Source organism: Asparagus officinalis, chromosome 3 (genome assembly GCF_001876935.1).
Source record: "Asparagus officinalis chromosome 3, Aspof.V1, whole genome shotgun sequence".
NCBI classification, from domain to species: domain Eukaryota; kingdom Viridiplantae; phylum Streptophyta; class Magnoliopsida; order Asparagales; family Asparagaceae; genus Asparagus; species Asparagus officinalis.
Genome location: NC_033796.1, coordinates 54,862,636 through 54,884,977, shown reverse-complemented (window position 1 = coordinate 54,884,977; position 22,342 = coordinate 54,862,636). Strand labels below are relative to the sequence as shown.

Sequence of the window (22,342 nt, the reverse complement as noted above, 5' to 3'; positions counted from 1 at the left end):
TTACAACCTCTCCCTAGGTTCGTCAATCGATGCCACTCCTATTGGATTCAACCCCGTGTCTCGCCTCACACTTCTCTCGGTGTACAAGTGTATTACAAGTGATTTTCACAAATAAAAGTTAAATACAATGATTTGTTCTTAAATAACAAGTGAGAACTCAATGAAGCTCACACTCACTAAATCACACCCCACAACCCACACTATATTGTATGAAAATATTAAGCTCAATAAGTGTGTGTGATAACAATGAATGAAACTCAATAGATATAGCTAAATGAAATAAAAATAAAATAATAAGCTATATAAGAGTTTAGAAGACTTCTCAAACAAGAAGAACAGTAGAGATGATTTCAATAGGATTGAATGCCACTTCTTGTTGTAGAAACAAAAACTTCTCTTAAAAAACTGATTGATGAAATCAACTATTAAACAACTCTTAAACACAATCAATATTTTGTTAAACACCAAACTTGGATTTCTTAGTAGTATGAAGAAAGAGCAGCAATGGGGTATATATAGCACCCCAATACAACAGTAATAAAATAAGTAAAAGACCAAAAACCCAGTTTAAAAACAGGTAGAAAAACTAGCCGTTCAGGAAAATACAACAGGCGGTCGACCGCACCGGTCGACCGAAAACTGATATGCTGCATATTGACAGGTTTTGGGGCTGTTTTGAAAATTCATTAAAAATATCAAATCAAATCCAAAAATAGTGAAACTTTGGGGAAAATTTCTAAATGATGAAATAAATATGTTTGAAAAGGAATTTTTGGAAAATCAATTTTTGTTTGTAAAAACTCCCTGTTTTTGAAAAGTGTTCAGAAAACCTGTTTTTCGTGAACATGAAAATTGACATAGAGCTTGTAAACATGTATATATATAGTGCATGTATTATATGTATATAATAAAGTACGAAAGAGCTGTAAACATGAGATAAAGGTTATTGTAACAACGTTTGATAAAAAAATCATTTATATGATAGAAAACGTCAAAAAAACGTGTTAAGTGTACATATATTGAGCTTAGATATAATCATACAATATATGTAAGTAAACTAAACATATACCTAGGTAAATCCACACATATGAACTTGAATCTTTAACGCTGGATTGACGTGTGTTGAAATACCTGAAAAGAGAAACATAAACACAAAACACTAGAGAACATATTAGTAATAAATTGTTTGACAAATCATCATCAAAACTATAGGGTCAACAATCTCCCCATTTTTTATGATGGCAAACAATTTATACAAGAATATGAATTATAAACTGATAACCCACATATAAGCCAAACATAGATAAATCATACATGAAAGAGCACATAAACCATATATGAATATGAATAAATATATGAGCTATATAAGATGAGTTATATGTGGATTGTGGATTTTTAAACCATATATGAATATGAATAAATATATGAGCTATATAAGATGAGTTATATGTGGATTGTGGATTTTTGACCCTATAGTTTATGCGCGTCGGAGGTGAGGAAAACTCGGCGATGAGTGCTGCTGAGGGAAGCTCGTCGGGGAGAAGACAACGACGGCGAGGGGGTGGCTCGTCGACAACGCGGTCAGGCCCAAGGCTGTGGTTCGCTGGTGGCGGTGGAGGAGGAGAGGTGAGCTGGAGGTGGTTGGCACGGAGGCGGAGAGGAAGCGCTGCAGCGAAGGCTCGACGGCGTGGGGCTATGCCAGTGTTGGGGCTTGGCTAACCACTGTTAGCAAAGGTCGGGGATGGAGCTTGTGGATGGCCTTAGGGCTGGTCTGGGAGGATGAAAGGCGGTGATGGTCGAGGAGGTGTTGGTGGTGATGAACGGAGGAGAGAGGGCGAGGTGAGGAGGCATGGTCGGAGAAAGAGGAATGTGAGGGAAGAAGAAGAAGAGAGAAGGGAGAGAAGGGAGGAGAACGTGAAGAGATGGAGAGGAGGTCGTGGGCGCGGTTGCCGGTTCGTGGGGTGAAGGAGGAGAAGAGGGAGAAACACAAACTCCATAAGAATATATATATATATGATATATATCTATATATATATATATACTATTATTATATATATATATATATATATATAGGAAAATTTAGGGTTTTGAAAAATAATAAAAAATAATAATAATTACTAAATAAATTAAATAATTATCGAATAATTATCTACAAATTAAAACGTACCAGTTGTACTAATACAACATACAATACGTAATAGTAGAAATAATACAAGAAATTACACAATTAACAAGAATAATTAATAAAAATATAATTATTTATATTTAAAATTAAATAATTATGGGATAATTATCCACATAGGAAAATGTACCAGTTATACGAATACGACATATAATATGCAACATAAGAAATAATACAACAAATTATATAAATAATACGTAATTAATAATATAATGTATTATATGAAATAATATGCAACATAATAATAATAATACCACATATTTTTCAAAATGATACGTAATAGTATTGGTAACACAACGGATAAATTCCAGAAATATTTATTATACTAAATAAATTTATAAATATTTAAATTATTTACATAAATATAAAACTTAGACTTTAAATCATAGAAAATTGTAGAAATTCAAGAAAAATATAAATACTTTTTTTAAAATCATAATTAAATGTTTTAAAATAATAGAAAATTATTTTAATTAGTATCAAAATTCATGATCCTTACAAGCTCATATTTAGCGAAACAAACACAAGAAACACTTTTTATGAAAGTGAAGAAAACACAAAAAGGTGAAGGAAAATCGTTTTTGGAAAATGAATGAAACAAACCAAACATGCCCTTATTGGATTTAAGTGCAGATTCTTAAGGATACAAACCCGATAACACAAAGCATTTGACATGCACTTAACTAGACTGACCCCAGATCGAGTTTGCTACTGTTGGGAAATTACTCAAATTCCCATATAACTAGATTTACGAAAAAGCAAAATAAATACGGAATAATAAAACACGTAAATTTAACGTGGTTCGGCAAAAAATTACCTATGTCCACGGATTGCTGCAGATCTTTCACTAAGGGGAGAAATTTTTACAAGTGCTTACAAGAAATCTCACAACCCAAAACCACTCTGAAAATTGCTCTTAATTTTCTCTCTCTAAGGCCTTTCTCTGAGCCTTTCTTTCACTCACGCTTCACACTTCTTCTCTCACTTCTGATTCCTGCAAAAGCACACACAAGAGTATTGTATATAGAAGCCTCACTCAAATTTTGGGTTGTTGGCTTTGACAAGCTTTTTCAACAAAGCTTTCCTTCTTTTCAACAAAGTTTTTCTTCTTTTTGTCATTCATTGCACCGAAAGCATTCGGTGACAAGAAAGTTGGACTTTTCATTGCACTGAATGCTTTTGATGCGTGAAAGTTGAGCCCTCTCTTTTTGACTAACAATCTCTCATTTGAAGACTGATTTTAATCTGTCTTCACATCTTGATCTATGCAGCAGTTCTTCCCCGGTCTTGATACTATTGCAGGCCAATTGAAGCTGAACACAGCTTCAGTTTGTCAGTAGTCATCATCTTTGTCAGCATGTCTGTCAGATTTTGAGCTCCACTGATCTTTTCAAGTTTCAAAATTCCATCTTCCAAAAGTGACTGAATAAAATGATTCTGCACCTATATGTGCTTCATTCTGGAATGAAAAGACGGATTCTTCGCTAGATGAATAGCACTTTGGCTGTCGTAATATAAGACATTATCTTCTTGTTTCTTCCCTAATTCATCCAAGAAACTTTGAAGCCAAACCATTTCCTTGCTGGCTTCTGTAACAGCGACATATTCTGCTTCAGTTGTGAAGAGAGCAACTATCTTCTGTAGTTGAGAAACCCAACTTACTATAGTACCTCCTAGTCTAGTGCTCCTTCTGATATCAATATTTTCTGCTAAATCAGCATCCACATAACCTGTTAGTATTGTATCTCCACATTTGAAACAAAGTGCTTTACCTGTGGCGCCCCATAGATATCTGAGGATCCATTTGACTGCTTCTTAGTGTACCTTTCCTGTATTATTCATGTACTTGCTAACAGCTCCCACTGCTTGAGCAACATCTGGCCTTGTACAAACCATGACATACATCAGACTTACAATTGCTGAGGCGTATGGGACTTTTGCCATGTGTGCATGCTCTTCCTCTATCTTCGGTGACTGCTCTTTGAAAAGTCTGAAATGAACACATAAAGGTATACTTACTAGTTTAGCATCTTTCATATTGAGTCTGAAGAGTACTTTGTTGATGTACTCAGCCTGTGATAACATCTAAGTCCTAGACTTTGTGTCTCTCTTGATCCTCATTCTAAGAATCTTCTTTGCAGCGCTAAGATCTTTCATTGCGAACTGCTTTGATAATTTTTGCTTCAAATTTATAATCTCTTGCAGATCTGAACCTACAACGAACATGTCATCAACGTATAATAATAAAATAATGAAGCTATTGTCAAACCTCTTGAGATAGCAATAATTATCTGCTTGGCATCTAGTAAAACCGTTGTTGCTCATAAAGCTGTCAAACTTCTTGTACTACTGTCTGGGAGCTTGTTTTTAATCCATACAAGCTCTTCTTCAAACGACATACTAGATTTTTCTTGCCTGTCTTTATGAAGCCTTCTGGCTGCTTCATATAGATCTCCTCCTCCAAATCACCATGAAGAAAAGTTATTTTTACATCTAACTGCTCAAGATGTAAATTCTCAGCAACTATAATTTTCAACACCAGTCTGATTGTAGTCAGTTTCACGATTGGAGAGAAAATTTTATGGTAGTTAATACCTTCCTTTTGCTGAAAGCCTTTGACAACCAATCTTGCCTTGTAGCGCTTTTTCCCATCATGCTCTTATTTGATCCTATAAATCCACTTGTTATAAAGAGCTTTTTTACCTGGTGGTAATTCAGGTAAGTCTCATGTCTGATTTGACATAAGAGAGTCCATCTCATCTTGCATACCAGACTCCACTTGACTGAATCCTCCACCTGTATTGTTTCATCATAACACTCCGGTTCACCACTGTCAGTCAGCAACAAGTAGTGCAAAGAAGGCGAATAACGCTGGATTGGCTTAGGAATTCTGGAGGAGCATCTCACTTCTGGCGTGCTTGGTTCTTCTTAAACTACTTCAGGACTAGTCTGAACATCATTTTCAGAAATCTCCTCAAATTCAGCAAGTTCCTTTGTTTCAGCTTTTGTACTGGTGCTACTTGATTCTGCAATTGATCTATCTTTGTACATCGCATTCTCATTGAATATGACATCTCTGCTTCTGATGATCTTCCGATTTTCATAATCCCAAAATCGATAACCAAATTCATTACCACCATAACCAATAAAAACACATTTGTTAGATTTGGCATCAAGTTTACTTCTTTCAGCAGAATCTATGTGTACATAAGAGATACAACCAAAAATTCTTAAATGCGAAAGGTTTACCTCTTTTTTGCTCCAAGCTTCTTCCGGTATTCCACTGTCTAAAGGAACTGAGGGCCCATGGTTGATTAGGTGGGCTGCTGTATTGATAGCTTCAGCCCATAGGAACTTGGGCAAGCCGACATGTATCCTCATGCTTCTGACACGTTCATTCAAGGTTCTGTTCATGCGCTCAGCTACGCCATTCTGCTACGGTGTCATGAAAACTGTTTTCTCCATCTTGATCTAGTTGTTTGCGCAAAATTATTTGAATCTACTGTCTTTGTACTCTCCTTCATTGTCTAACCTCAACCGCTTTATCTTCAAACCAGTGTCATTTTCCACCATGGCCTTCCATTTTTTGAAGGTATCAAAGACTTCTGATTTCTTCTTCAGAAAATAGACGCACACCTGCATTGTGGAATCATCAATGAATGTGACATAGTACAGTGAGCCTGCAAGAGATAGAACTAGAAATGGCCCCCATACGTCAGTATGAACCAATTCTAACTTTTCTGCCTTGGGTGTCTTTCCAATCTTTACAAAACTAACTTTTTTTGTTTGCCAAAGATGCAATCCTCGCATAGGCCGACATCTACATTCTTCAGATCTGGCAGCTTCCCTTTTGACAAAAGTGTCTTTATCCCTCTCTCGCTCGTATGGCCAAGCTTTTGGTGCCATATGTTTGATTTTTCATTTGCATCTGTTACTATAATAATATTCTCTAAGTTAGAGGTTACATAGAGAGTACCATTTTTCTTACCTCGAGCAATGACGAGTGCTCCTTTCGTAATCTCCATTCATGACCTGAGAAAGTTGTATAGTAACCCTCTTTATCAAGCTGTTTCACAGAGATCAAATTCCTTTTAAGGCTAGAAACATGTTTCACTCCTTGCAGCTTCCATGTGGTCTGATTTGACAATTTTAATCGGATGTCTCCCTTGCCAACAGTCTTCAAGGTTTCATCATCTGCTAGATATATTTTTTCTGAAATCACCGCTGACGTAGTTCTCCATGATTTCTCGGCATGGGGTGACCTGGAAGGATGCCCCTGAATCAAGAATCCATGATTCAATCCGACTGTTGACGCTTAGAATCATAACATCACCTCCTTCTTCGGTCATAATGGCAGACTCCTGTGCACCGGTATTTTTCTTCGGTGCCCGACACTCCCTCTTGAAATGACCATTCTTATCACAATTATAGCAGTTGAAATCTTTTTTCCCGATCTAGATTTGCTCCTTCTAGATTTTGATTTGTCACGGTTTGAACTTCTTTCTGAAGTTCTCCCCTAGACTTCGTGTGTAAAGCTGAAGAGGTTGATGTTTCACCCGATTCTCTCCGCCGAATTTCTTCACTAAGAACCAGATCACGAACATCATCAAAATTTAACTTATTACTTCCCTACGAGCTACTCACATCTATGACAGTAGCATTCCAACTTTTTGGTAGAGAAGACAAAAGTATCAATGCTTGTACTTCTTCATCAAACTCAATTCCAACTGAACTCAACTAGGCTGTGACTGTATTGAGTTTATTGAGATGTTGAGCTACCGATGCACTTTCTATCATCCGCAAATTGAACAGCCGTCTCATCAAGTGAACTTTGTTTAAGGCAGAGGGTTTCTCATACATGGTGCAGAGAGTCACTATGAGACTCGCCATGGTCTTTTCCTTTGCTATGTTGAAAGCAACGGTGCGAGATAACGTCAATCGGATAACTCCAAGGGGTTGTCTGTCGAGAAGAGCCCACTCTTCATCCTTCATGTCATCTGGCTAACTTCCTGAGAGAGGTTGATACAGCTTCTTTTGGTATAGATAATCTTCGATCTGTATCTTCCAAAAGCCGAAGTCTACACCATCGAACTTCTTAATTTTCACATTTTCTTTCGTCTGCAGCCATCGCTCCCACTCGAATCCGGCACCCTCTAGATCATTTCTGACTATTTCTATGAACCATCGTGTATTAGAACACTGCTGTCGACGAACCAGTATCGCCGATAAATTTTTACTATTTACAAAATTCACTATTCATGTGAATAGTAATCTCACAAAAAATTGACAAACGTCACAACCAGAACTCTGATACCAGTTGTTGGAAAATTACGTAAATTCCCTTATAATCAGATTTACGAGAAAGCGAGATAAATACGGAATAATAAGACATGTAAATTTAACGTGGTTTGACATAAAATTTCCTACGTCCATGGACTGCTGCAAATCTTTCACTAAGGGGAGGAAATTTTACAAGTGTTTACAAGAAATCTCACAACCCAAAATCACTCTAAAAATTGCTCTCAATTTTCTCTCACTAAAGCCTTTCTCTGAGCCTTTCTTTCACTCACGCTTCACACTTCCTCTCTTACTTCTGATTCCTGCAAAAACACACACAAGAGTACTTTATATAGAAGTCTCACTCAATTTTTAGGTTGTTGGGTTTGACAACCTTTTTCAACAAAGCTTTCCTTCTTTTCAACAAAGCTTTTCTTCTTTTTGTCATTCATTGCACCGAAAGCATTGGGTGACAAGAAAGTTGGACTTTTCCATTGCACCGAATGCTTTTGGGTGCGTGAAAGTTGAGCCCTCCCTTTTTGACTAACAGCTACGGCGATGCTCAGAGCTATGGTGGCCGAGGCGGTGGTCATTTATGTGTTGGCCTTCTTGTTTTGATGATGTTTAACAAACAATTTACTTCTAATGTTGTTTGTCTAGTATTTGTATAATTCTATTTATTGTAGACAAACAACAAGTTGGAGGATGGATGGAATTACGCATTCACGATCATATCCAATAGAGGTTGACGGAATTGTGGAGTGAAGCCTATGCAATTCAAATTGAAGATTTAAGTTCAAGCTTCATCCGCAAGTGTACCAAGTCAAGCTTATTAAAGATCAAGATTGCTTGGGTAACATTTAAGTTCAAGCTTCATCCGCAAGTGTACCAAGTCAAGCTTATTAAAGATCAAGATTGCTTGGGTAACATTTAGTTTAGGTGTTATATTATGTGTGTTGGTACTTTAAGCTCAATATAATATGCACACATATTTTATTGGTTTCTTTGTATATATATATATATATAGTTATATATTTATACATAAGTTAAGTTTTGGTTTCTATGTATATTTAGTTATATATATACATACATGGTTTTGAGTTTTCAAGTTTTAATATGAAACAATTGAATATAATTAGAAAACATATTTTTGTTTCATACTTACATGCATATATATGATTTCATCAATATCAATTTTATTTAGTTCAATGAAATCATGTTTTAGTGCATTATATGTATATTTTGATAAAATACTATATTCATTGTTTATAGACTTCATAACAATAGTTTACATCTTTCTTCAAGTCTATAAAATCATTTTGTATTGTTTCAAAATATGGTTAAGCTAAAAATGTCAAAACACATATGTTCACATTTTCATGTTTTGGACTATTTTGTAAAATGATGATATTTTTTATTTGGGAGGTCCTTTTTGAAAACCAGTTTTTGTAGCATGTGTATTATCATGTCTACAATCATTTTCCAAAGTTTTATATTTTTCTGAATTTGTTTGATATTTTTAAACAGGGTTTTAAAATCATCAAACTGCTTATTCCCACGGTTAACCGCCGATCGCCCAACGACTATTTTTGGTACAAAATCAGATTTCTGATTCTTGGGGTTTTTGGTCTTTTCCTTTGGGGTTTTTTGCTGAGATTTTGGGAGGCTATATATACCCCTTGCTCTCATCTCTCAAACCAACCAAGAAGTTTTTAAAACAAAAGTTTAATAAGGGTTTAAGCTTGGTTAGTTTGTTTTAAGTTTGGGATTTTACAAAGAGGAGCTTACATCAGTTGTTGAAGAGTTCATCTTTAATATTTTATCATCCTCTCTTTGTGTTTATAGAGAAGTTTCCTTAACTCTATTTCCTAGCATTTTTACTATTGTATTTCATATCAATTTTATTGCTAGTTCTTCTTAAGTTAAGTCTTATTTATTCTCATTGTTACACACACCCACATTGAGCTTATTGTATTTACATTCATAGTATAATTTGGGTTATAGGATTATATCATTGAGAGTGAGCTTACATTGTGTTCTCATCCATATTAGAGAACAAATCATTTGTTGTTATTTGAGAGTGTTATAGAGTTTTTGGTTAGCTAGAAAACTGTATTGTAAGGTGTGGAGTGTAGATGTTGATCGGTGACCGTTAAAAATCGATATTGTAAGGTGTAAACGTTATTCGGGTGAGCGTAGAAAACCCGGTTGTGATAGTGGATTTCTCCCCGGGAGTGGGGAGCGGAGACGTAGGACGGAAGGTCCAAACTCCGTGATCATATTGTGTGTTTGCATTGTTTATTTATACCATCACTCTTATCTTGTTTATATTTATTTCACCCTTGTGTTAGTTTATATATCCTTGCATATATTACATCTTTGCTAGGATATATCTCTTTATTCATATTGTTTATTCTTGCTTATAACTCTTGTATATCTATCTTGCAAGAATATATTTGTATTAGTTTTTATTGGCGTAAAACCGGATTAGATTAGCTTAAGACCCTAATCATCCCCCCTCTAGGGTCTAACATTATGTTCCATGGCGGCGACGCGACGAGGTTGAAACCGAGGATGTAGGGGAAAGTAATGAGGGAAGAGCGCAGATCAAGTGTTTGAACAAATTCCTAATAGAGTTTGTGGAACCGAGGTTTGTATTCTGAATCCCAACTCGGATGGTAAGCGGATCCACACCTTTATAAATCCCGGCGCAGAAGCGTATGAATACCCCCTTGATATATTCACATCTGTATTCTATAGAAGGTGAATTATACAATGTTAGTAGGGTTAATTCTAGAAAACCCTCATCTGTATCTATATGGGGTTAACTTGGAAGAGAGTGGGAGATGTTTAAGAGCAATCAAGATCAAAATGATGGCAACAGGGTCAACTTTTTTAGGCTGAAAAAGTATTTTGATTTTCCTTGTGTCCACGTGGTTATTACGTGTCACGTGTGTTTATCGTGTGACACGTTAGACTTAGCCACGCTATTTTGGGTAGAGGTGGAAAGAACAAAATTCGAATAGAATATCCCGGTATATATATTCGTATACGGTTCATATTTGACTATCCGAATTCGATATGAATAAGAAAGAGGTATTCGAATTTGATATTTGACTATTCGTGTAACTACTAATTTAGTTAGTTCCGTCAGAATCCGATTTCAGATCCAAGAGTTTATTCAAAATGATAAAAATAAAAATCCATGTGTAAGATGGAATTGCTTGCAGGAGTACATAATTATCAAGTTTGTTAACCTATAGATAAGTATATATGGGATTTAAGTGCGGATTATTAAGGATCCAAACCCGATAACACAAAGCATTTGATATGTACTAAACTACTAATTTAGTTAGTTCTGTCAAAATCCGATTTCAGATCACACTCACATGGGTTGGTAGTGAGGTTAGTACCAAACACAAAAAATGACGCTTGGTAGTGAGGTGCCACATTCTCCTCCACTTATTGAAATCGGAGCTCGCACTCACATGGGTTGGGGAGTTGTTGGGAATGACAATGAGTGGATGGGACACCTCACTACCAAGCGTTAAATTTATACTTGGTACCAAGCATATTCATTTTTTCTCTATATGTATTGCACTATTAATATAATGGATTGCGATTATGATATAACTTTCTTCAGGGTCTTTCTTCTTGCAAGGTCCAGTTAGCATGCGGCAGAAAAATGCGCTAAGGATTTTAAGCTTTAATTTACAAATTAAGAATAAACGGAGATCCTATTGTCTCCTTTATAGGGGAGAAAAAGAAATGCTTTATTCATTAATCTTCATACTAGCATGTATGTGCCTATATACACATCACAATAGCTATAAGCCTATATAGAATAACCCCCTCAAACTCACGATACAAGGAAACTTTGGGTCCGTGTAAGAAAAGCCAATTCTACATATTTGAGCCTCGGAAAAAAATCAAGCGCCGGTGACGAGATCAGTATGATATGAATTCAACGATATTGATGAAGATAAATCTAATGAATATAGCATTGATTAAATAAGATGGAAATCCCAGGGCAATTTTCTGTCTTTGGCTATTTTTTTGCGTCTATTTGGCCTTCTCGGATCTCACTCTTGAACAACAATCAATTTTTTTTTTTAATTGTTGTACAGCACGGTCTTTTTCAACTTGCTTGCAGAAGCTTTTTTTTTTCTTGATGTCGTTCCCAAGTATAACATATCCTAACGTTAATTGCAAAGTTTTGTTTTATTGGCGTCGCTCGCAAAGCCTCCTTAATTTTTCTCTTTATCGCTCACGAGCATCTTTTGTTTTGAATGTTACTTACAAAGCTTCTTTTTCGAAATCGCTTGCGAATATCTTATTTCTTACGACATTAAATTATTCAAATCTCTTTCCAGGCAAGTTGGTGCTTCACTAATACCATGTCGTCAAATCATTCAACTCTTTTTCAGGAAAAGGGGTATAATCTCTACGTTCCAATTGGATTGGAGGAAAGATTATTAAAAGATAATCACATAATTCGTTGTCTTTATAGAAGTGTCTGGATTCAATGTATAAGTTATACATAAGGCCTTTCTATTAGGATTTTCCTATATTTAATGTTTTCTTTACTTAATAGAGTTTTTCTTTCGTAAGTATTTTATATTATATATATTTTATATTATATATAAGCATCAAGTGTTACCCTCTTATTCAGAATGAATTGAGAAATAATAAACTTCCTCTCCCCATCTCCCACCCCATCGTTAATTTCAAGAAAAACATCCAGCACGTTAAAATAAATTATTAAATATTTTGGTGGAGAAAATCCTAGTTTTGAAGTTAATTTGTAAACACAATAAAATTAGAATAAAAAATAAAATTTAAGAATTGGATCTAAGGCCTTCTGAAATCTAACGGTAAGTGCTGCAACTGGATTTATACACCACTTGTTTGTTTTTGACATTTTAATTATAAATTGTGAATAAACCTACAAATTGTTTTAAAAAATACTGCTGCAAATGTTAGATTCAATTTGAAAGAAGAGAGGAAAAGCTGCAGGCTCCCAAAAATAAATTGGAAAATAAGAAAAATTCTTTCTCATCAAAAGGATCTTTTCAAATCAAAAAGGGCAATAATACAAAAATTAGAAAATAAGCAAAATTCCCTCTCATCAAAAGGATCTTTGCAAATCAAATAGGACAATTAACCCATGTTTCATTCTACGATGAGATTGAATTGATTTTATATAAATTATTATTTTTAACTAAATACTGAATTTTCATTGAATACATTCCCCAAAATAAAATTTGACTTAGAAGTTAATTTCCTATAACAATTGCTACAAGCAACATTTGCTGCAAAATGCTTTACTGCAATTTATTTTTGCAGCAATCAAAACAACCCATAATATAAACTTTATCCTGATCACCAATGAAATTTGGGACCCATCATTTCTCCTCCATTTAGATTTGAAGGTAACAACTTTTTTCCTTTACAAAAATTGCAACTCAAACTCAGGGGAAAATGTTTCAGTTTTATCATATTTGTTTCTCATTATAGTAAAAATGCTATATTTCATTGCACAATTCATGCATAAAGGTGCAACATAACCCATTGCGAGGATGAAATAAACTGCAGTTTTATCTCTGGAGCTCAAAGTTCTCTTGTCATCCTTAATTTATCTCAGCTGGAAGATTGTCAAAAGAAGTTAACATGAATAAATCAGGAATAAGCGAAACAAAACAAAATTTTAAATAAGTCAATTTCATAAAACTACCATGAATTATTTGAGAGGATTCTTTTTCACTAAAATACACTGAGTGACAACCTTGGTGTAAGTTGGCAAGCAACGAGTAAGGATTCTATCATAACACCCTATAGAAAGGGGTGATCTATACCATTCATGGGTGGAGTTAGTTTGGAAATTACAACTCCCCTATTTCTGGTGTAGTTCACTGTACTACTATAGGAATGGTTCTAAAAGGATCTTACGAGCAAGTGAGATGTACATTAAAGATAATTTTCTAATATTAAGATAATAATTTTCTGATAGTATGCATTCTTTTTCTATAGATTTAACAATTTGTGGTATTTTAAATCCCCTAATAATTTCTGCTAGTTTGGTTAAAGTTATCCTTTAATTAATGAATTGAATTAAGAACTTAACATGGTCAAGTGGGCAAGAGTTGTAACAAAGGCAAGACTCTTCAAAAGGCTTTTGTTCATAACTTCTCACAAGTCAAAATTTCAATTATGACTGAAGGTTAATTTTGATCATGCTTGTACCCAAGACTATCAAAATGTTTAGGCAAGGGAAATCGTGGTAGAGAAAATCCAATAAAGAAATTACGATAAATCCCACAACAGAAAAAATTGTTGAAAGGAATCAATGCTTTTAATCATAATCGTCTATTGTTTCGTAAACGTTAACGCATACAATATCCCCTATAAATTGTTTTCATATCCACTTTTCAATAAGACTTAAAAGATATTTCACCATATTCAACTAAATAATAGACTAGTGTGATCAAAATCTCACCTCATACTCAATTCTAATTCTTTCCTTCCATAGACAGAGTGACCTGGTGGCTGTCCACATGAATACAAGGGATTCTATTTATTAATTTACCAGCTAAAGGTTTCAAGAGTAAACAACATTGGCATTGATGATAACAGCATATTTGCAATCACAAAAGGACTGTCATTAGTCTAAATGTAATGCATTGAAGATAGATGGCAAAAAAAAAAAGAAACAAATAAAAAACGTTGATGCAAGATTAGAATAATTAGTTTGTGCCTGACAAGTCATCAATCAAAGCAAAAATGGTACCTTTCCTCTGTATCACTGATAGATGCTTCATTGAAAATACTTGCTGACCTTGATATCCTTTGCATGTCATCCAGATACCCCTGCCAACAAATCACTACCTTAGTTATGGCAAAATACCTGTTTCTGAGGTACTAGACATGCAAGCATGTGGGGTTGCAGACCACCTAAATTAGCTAATTAATCAAAAACTCAAAGTAAAGCCATAGGTCAATTATCTAATGCAACAAAAAATTGCAGAAACTATACAAAACACGTTATTGACAACACAATTATTTATCACATAAACCATAGATAAAAGTATCCTCATCATTTGTTATCACTATTCACTAGTTGCAGAAAGATAGAGATTCAAGGATCCCATTTTCACTAAAAATGAAAAAGTTCATTCCGTTCCTAACTTCCTATACTTTTCAGGAATATAAAACACAACATAAAAGAACAAAGATTGCACTACAAGCAGCACCGAGTTACCTGAAGTATTCCAACAGCAGCGAACTTGTCCAAGGTCGTCTTGAACTCCACAGGATGCAGATCTAAGGGCTGTAAGAGGGCTTCTACACACTGGGAAAAAAGAAAGAAAAGTTTCATCTGAATTGCATTGCCCGCACCAGAGCCTACATCAGCATTAGACCATAGTCATACCTTCGAGGTGAAATTTTCATCCCAATATGTATAACTCATGTCATGGAGTTTTCCTGTATTCTTGAGCTCCTCAACAAAAAGTTTCACCTGAAATGCCTGACCCAGAGAAGAAAATGAGGGAGAGGAACAGATAGAAGAGGAAACTGTCTTGCTCTAGTACTAGCATTGTACCTCTACATTAGCTTGACCTTGTAAACTAAAAGGGTAGCCAACTACAAAACCTACCAAAGAAAATCTTGACACCTGCACAAACAAAACAGTAAGTCTCAGGCTTTAGTGTCATGATTTCAAGTAAAGAGTATGCAATCATTTTTTATGACTGTTTCTGTAGGCAGCAATGTGAAAATTTACACCACCACCCTCATACTGAGAACTATGCATTCAGCTCATTCTATTGAGATAGTGCTAAAAAACTACTTGTTAGTAGCAAAATTCGTTATAGATACTGCTCAGTACAAGCCGTAGCAAAATTCGTTATAGATACTGCTGAGTACAAGCCGTATTGGGGGATATAGAAATACACGCATACAAGTATAATATATTAAGCAACATTTTTTACACTACCACATACTAGAATTATTTATATGTTATTTTTGTCTTTTAAGAAGAAATGCACAATATGGTATATGGAGTCTAGGATGCCACATGTAAACCAAATTAAGCATTCCCATGGACAATAACCTTGAAGCCACTCATCTTACTATTACGAGGATGCTCTTGTTAAAAAATTGTGGAAATCTAATTTTAAAAAACTTCTACCTTGAACAGCTATGTCAAAGACATTGAACATGGCGGAATGTAAATATCTATATGCCAAGGGTAGACCAATATAGAGTGAAGCTGGCAGATTCTGCATTTCACAAACTTCTGCTCAAAATAAGCACATGTAAGTGGTGGGATGCCCAGTCAAGGATAGACCAATATGGAGTGAAGCTGGCAGATTCTGCATTTCACAAACTTCTGCTCGTAAGCACATGTAAGTGGTGGGATGACACTGGGCATTTTGTATAAGTACAAATAGACACAGCAAATGAAATGTGAAGGGTTTCAAATATCCAAGACTTGTTACTATTACTACATCTAGTGTCTCGACACTATCCAATATGATAATTGTTTAGTTGTTTGTTTGTTTACTTAAACTGTAATTAATATAATGTCGAAGCAATCAGCTGTACAATGAGCATCATTGTAACAGAATTTCCTCTATTCTTATCAAAAAATTTTATAATCATTCGAAATGACGTTAGGTGGCATCTTATGATCTAGTTAATTTGTCAGTATGTCATCTGCTATCCAAGAGCTCAGAACTAAAGGCGACCCAATGAGCAATTCATGTAGTGGACTTTCAAGGGCAAGTTTAATTTTAAAAAAATTATAGCAGCTGTTAGCATATAGTTGAAGAAAAAAAAGACCAAATCACAGAAACATCCTGTCATATAGTTGAAGAAAAAAAAAGACCAAATCACAGAAACATCCTGTCATTCATGAAGAATATTCAAAACTTCATCTCAGATATCATGGTTTTCTGAAGAATAGTTGAATTCATCAATGACAGAACTGCCATGTTCCTACTCTTTCTGGTTCAATTAAGAAAATGCAAAGAATAAAAATGTGCAACAGATGAACTTACCAGTGTGCCGAAGTCTTTGGCCATGAGATCAATGTTTGTTTTCTTCCTTACCAAGACACTAAATCACAACAACCATGCCAATAAGTCATTGAATAATGTAATATGGTCCAATTCTGAAAATCACAAAACCATAATAAGATAGAACGATATGCAATGCGGATTATAGTGAATACAACTCCATTTAGATTAATTACATTGACTGCATCACTTAACTGCATGTAAGGAGTAGCTCATCAAAGTGTAATTACCAAGGGCAAGTACTAAAAATAAAATCGATCAGTCTAACTAACTTGTTCCTATCCTTTGATGCTAAAAACTCAAGCCACGGCTCTCTCCACAAGAACAATCAAGCAAAATCATTGTTCTATGAAAGTATAATATTTCACTCTCAATTAGAGTATACAGCCGAATAAAATAAATTTCAAACAGAAGGAATTTTATGTACATTATTTAATCTATTAGACATCCAAGTTTGAGGATAGGAATCGATTTCCAGCAAACGGCAAGGCACACAAGAATATTTGTATTAAATGAATTTTAATATAAAGAACATAGAAACCTGTGCGGCGAAGCAATTTTGTTCTCGAGATCAGAGACAGCTAAACCAACATATTTATTCCCAACATCTAGTCCCAGCAACCGCCCTTGCTCCACAGCACAAGTCTTCAAGAGCATCTGAAACAATTCCGCCGGCTTGACCAACTTCATCTGTGCCAAAATCATGCAACAACCGTAATATGATCAGCTAACAATGCGAATATGGCATGTCACCTAAGAAAATGTTATCTAAGATTTTTGTTTTTTAAATTTAAACTCAAATAAGTTATCTGCTTGAGTTTAGCATGTTGAGTATAGAGTTATAACTCTCACAACATTATTGAGTTTTAGGTGTAGTGAAAAAGTCTTTTAATGAGTATAGCTATAAAATTATACTACGTAATACTTAACTAGCTAAAATGTCAAGAAAATATGTTGACTGTCACTCACTTGACTACCAATTTCCAAAAACAACCAAATCAACAAATCATCCTCTAAACAAATTTATCTACGACATATAACTATTAATTTAGAGTGGCAATCTCCATCCATCTGAGGAGATTGACCAAATCTGATTTGAAACTATTGGGTACAGATCGAGCATAATTGGATATGGATTGTAACTGTAGAACCAGATAAATAAATGGATCAAGTAAGGACTAAGGGACTTGACTTAGTTGACCCGGTTTAACACAATTAAAAGATGATAATTTATTAAAAATGTAAACAAATCCTATAAGTATCAAATAGAAGACAAGTTATCACTCAATCACAAAAGATAATTATCTCTTGTGGCCAGAGTGTTCACACACGACACATGTACTCACATTTAAAGATGATAACCTGTTCAACTCCTTATACTAGCAAATTGTTTTTAAACAACAACATATTTGTCTTGGTCCGTTGCTAATCGTGTAGATGGAATCCCAACAATGGTCCCACATTGGGAAATTAAAAGACTTTGAGACGGTTTAAATGATGGGTCTTGGAAGCCAAGTGCAACATTAACTAGTCAATTTTAGTGGAATTAAGTATCACAAACCCGACACATGACAAACAATATCAGAGCAACTAGAAAGTCGGAAGTGTGGAAATTAGTGCTATGTAGGATTATGCGCTATATTGCGTAAGCATGGTGGGACTCAACTCTATAGCCCATGGGAAACACCTATAGGATCCACATCGCCTGACAATGGACCTCAGATGGACCCCTTCAAGCCCAAATGATGATGTCATGTATATCATATGGAGTGATTGTAATACCTCCAATAATAATCCCAGGGAAATTAATAGTGTTTGAGAGGGTTTAAATAATGAATCTTGGGAGTCAAGTGCATCACTGACAAATCAATTTTGGTTGTGATTTGAGCTAAACAATGTGTAACACTCGATGGGTACCAAGCTTACAACATGTAAACTAGCTTGCAGGCCCTAGGCATGAGACAGATTAATAAGAGTAACTCGATTATTAAGTGAATTAGATTTCAATTAAGGTTTTCATTTGATCAATAATAGAATATGTATGAGATACATAAACAAGTTCATCTAGCGATCGGCTAAACCTGTTCAACTCGTCTTATTGCCACCTTTACGCCTAATAATAGGTGCATCCAACCTAAACTAGACCAACAAGCTAGTCCACTCTTGTCTAAAACTTATAACAATGTAGTTTGTACACAGTTAAGTACCTCAAAAGTATATTGTTTTACCATTCAGCATTCTTCTATATTTATTTGAGCTAACATATATACTAGGAACAACAACGTATAAGCGAAGGACTTTGGATCCTTCTTGAAAGATTCGAATCCAAATACTTGCCTTTGTAATTTCATGTTCAACAATCTTTTCAAAAAAATCAACCCGGTCAAATTAATATACTTCATTTGGAGTGTTGTACACCAAATTTTAAGTTTTTCTTGTTCATGAGTCAAGTAAACAAATTGATATATGGAAAAACGATACTTGCTTAGACTTGCATAATAATTCTCATTCCAGATATTTGATAAAGATTAAACACTTAAATGTTCCTTGCACCTTTTTTGTTAGTCTAATGTCCTTACCATTAAACTTTCTGATTTGTTATTTATATCCTTTTTTTTGTGTCTTGTTGATGCATTAATAACAAAATTTAAGAAAATTGATTTTTTGGTACTTTGGTGATCTAAATTAACTTTAGGGAAGTGAATTTTTCATATAGATTCTCAAAATATTGAATTTAAATAGGAGAGTTCTAAATCTTCTTCAAGTAGCCAAGTCTATGTGTATACACTCATATCCTCCTATAGAGAACTATTGTGTACATTTATGTATAATTATAGGAGTGAAGCTCATACCCAAAGATCATAACATGGAATAATCTACTACAAGCTGAAGTTGATCTCACAAAGAACATAAGAGAAAATAGATAATCCTCAAAGCTTAGAAAGCATCAATGCTTATCCGACGCCGTCTCCTCCGCATGTGCACCTACAGCCTCTGTAACAGCAAGTAATCCTTCCACTTAAAACCGACAAACCCAATACCCAAATCACTATCATCATCAATGCTCCACCATTGGTTTTTTCCTACTTTTTAGACTCATCTCTCATCTTACGGTATAGAAAGTGCTAAGGCATTGTCTCCCATTCTAATACAAAGTCTGAGTACTGAGCAATGGCAGGTACTACAATTGACCTAAAATTGTCAATACTCATTTGTAAGATCTCGGTGACTCTGTTCCTTCTCTCTCCACGCTACATTATGATAATCAAAGTGGTATCTCCATTTTCACGAATCTGGTATTCCATGAGCACACCAAACATATTGAGGTGAATTGTCATATAGTTCAACAAGATCATGTTGTCACTCACATTACTCTCTCCCCCGTTTCCTCTAAGGATCAAGTTGTGGTTTTGTTTATCAAGGCACAAATCATTTCTAACCAAACTCCCGATTTTGATTCAACATACATTTGAATGAGATGTTAAGATATGTTACATCTTACCCTATTTTACAGATCTCACCAACTTGTAATTACCCAGTTTACCACTAACACTAACTTGTTTCTATTTGTATATATACTAGCTACTTATCCTATTAATAAAATGCGAAGAAGCTCTTTTTCAAAAGTCAAAACAAGTCAGCTGAACAGGACAACTGTATAGGAGGCGATACTTGTATCTTTAATCTTTAATAACTTTGATAGAGAATATTTCATGCAATTTGTGAGATATTGAATTTAAAGCTTGGTTTGGTAGCAAGTATAAGGAGGAAAGGCAAGGTGAAGTAAGGTTCAATAAGATACAAGAGGGGCTTATTTAGTTGGAAAGGGAGCAATGGAAGGTACATGAACTTTTAGTTCACTTTGCATCTTCTCTCTCTTCACTATGTTGTCCCTCCAAAATGAAGGGATTTTCTCTCTATTCACTTTCTAGTTCATTTTACATCTTCTCTCTTATCGCCTCACCTTACTCTACTTTACCTTATACTCTAATAACTCCTTGGAAGGAGGATTTTTAATCTTGTTTCTCACCGTACTCTACTTCCCCTCCTATCAAACAAACCCTAAATAGATGAGTTCCAGATCTTCTTCAAGTGGCCAAGACTAACTCTATATAATCTCTCTTCTTGTAGAGAACTATTTTGTGTATGTATGTGTAAAAACGTGATGCTCGTATCAGAATATATGGATCACATCATGATTTAATCTACTATAAGATGAAGCTGAGCTTATAGAAGTTATAGTAGATAATAGATTACCTTCAAAGCTTAGAGAGCATAAATGCAAGACGCTCATCCGACACCGTCTCCTCCGTGTGCACACCCACAGCCTCAGCCAACAACACCGCCAACTGATGCTTACACTACAAAACCAACCAATCCAAACCCAAGTCAGCAACAACCAAAAGATAACAAATTACAATGAAGAAGAAGGCAGCATACACAGAGCTGCTCGCTCCTGCTGACGATATCGTAGAAGAACGAGTAGCAAGTGCAGTGATGCTCAGGGAAGCAGATATACTCCTCCTTCCTCCTCGATTCTCCCACCACCTGTCATGACAGAACAACCCCGAAGTTCAAGCTTTGTACATCAAAACAAACGAGAAGAAGATCGAGAAATGAGAGAGACAAGAAAGAGGAACCGGCCGCTGGGGTTGCCGGTGATTCTGCGGACTCCTCCTTGATCGACGATTCTCGTTGCGCGCTCAAAGTTCTTACCGAACAAGAAGTGCAAGATTGAGAGTTGGTCGTCGGAGACGGATCGAGAGGATCTGATCTGACCCCAGATCGAGTTTGCTACGGCGACGCTCGGAGCTGCGGCGGCCGAGGGAGTGGTCATTTATGTTCCATGGCGGCGGCGGCGAGGTTGAAACCGAGGATGGAGGGGAAAGTAATGAGGGGAGAGCGCAGATCAAGTGTTTGAACAAATTCCTAATAGAGTTTGCGGAACCGAGGTTCGTATTCTGAATCCCGACTCGGATTGTAAGCGGATCCACACCTTTATAAATCCCGACGCAGAACCGTATGAATACCCCCTTGATATATTCGCATCCGTACTCTACACAAGGTGAATTATACAATGTTAGTAGGGTTAATTCTAGAAAACCCTCATCTCACTATTACAAAATGCCTTATTAGCAACAATTAATAAATAAATTGTTGCTAATGGGGCCTATAAAAAACGGGTCCACTGGCAACTCAGTTCATATTTCTATTTGAAACGGTTTACTTTTTTCTGTCTTAATTAATTAACCAAAATCTGTATTCTTAGGGAGGGGGGAAACAAAAACTTTGGCGGGACTGTTAAGGTAAATAAAATGGGGAAAAAAACCCTAACTATTACCTCCCTCCAGCCCCATCTCAAACTCAAAAAGCCCTAGATCTCCCCCACTCCCTTACCCCGCCGCCCTTCTCCCCCTACTTCGTAGGCTCCCATACTGGCCCGCCTTCCCCCTGCCTCCTCGTCGTCAACCCTGCCCCGCGGACCCTCTCCCTCTCCCTCTTGCTCTATTCGGCCCCCCCCGTCGGCCCTGTCACCCGTCGCCCCTCTCTCCCTCTTCCTCTATTCAGTCCTCCAGCCCTCTCGTCGTCGCCCTATCCCTGTCGCCCGCGCCACCCTCTCTCCCTCTCCTTTTTCCTCTATTCGTGCCGCCCCCCCACCCACCTCTCCGCGCCCTCTTTCTCTCTCTATTGCTGTATGTCGTCGCCCAACCCTCGTCGGCGTTGTAATTCTTGTGTCTACTAAATCATATTATGTTACAAACGTTTGTTCTACAATAGGCACGTGCTCTATGGCTTTCATTAAATT

At 35.9% G+C, this 22,342-nt stretch overlaps 1 protein-coding gene across 4 annotated transcripts; it reads right to left on the bottom strand.

Annotated features, from left to right (window-relative positions):
• Positions 12,822-21,538, bottom strand: LOC109834164 (zinc finger SWIM domain-containing protein 7-like). 4 transcript variants are annotated; one of them, XM_020402101.1, is made up of 10 exons: positions 20,977-20,992; positions 20,794-20,897; positions 17,078-17,226; positions 16,519-16,576; positions 15,060-15,131; positions 14,889-14,975; positions 14,718-14,807; positions 14,247-14,326; positions 13,956-14,005; positions 12,822-13,103 (listed from the first exon to the last, which is right to left on the bottom strand). In XM_020402101.1, exons 3-9 carry the CDS (start codon positions 17,224-17,226, stop codon positions 13,969-13,971), a joined length of 573 nt encoding a protein of 190 aa, XP_020257690.1. In that variant the 5' UTR covers positions 20,794-20,897; positions 20,977-20,992; the 3' UTR covers positions 12,822-13,103; positions 13,956-13,968. The 4 variants fall into 4 exon arrangements, with proteins under 4 accessions (XP_020257690.1, XP_020257689.1, XP_020257691.1 ...); XM_020402100.1 differs by lacking the exon at positions 20,977-20,992 and having other exon boundaries at positions 14,889-14,984; XM_020402102.1 differs by lacking the exons at positions 13,956-14,005; positions 20,977-20,992 and having other exon boundaries at positions 14,889-14,984.

What these genes read in the sequence shown, in the direction of transcription:
- LOC109834164 (XM_020402100.1), bottom strand. Translation starts at nt 17,226, where the DNA reads ATGAAGTTGGTCAAGCCGGCGGAATTGTTTCAGATGCTCTTGAAGACT. An exon ending in ATGAAAATTTCACCTCGAAG is followed by an intron (nt 14,808 to 14,888) that starts GTATGACTATGG and finishes CTTTTTTCCCAG; the next exon opens with TGTGTAGAAGCCCTCTTACA. An exon ending in CTGCTGTTGGAATACTTCAG is followed by an intron (nt 14,327 to 14,717) that starts GTAACTCGGTGC and finishes ATTTGTTGGCAG; the next exon opens with GGGTATCTGGATGACATGCA.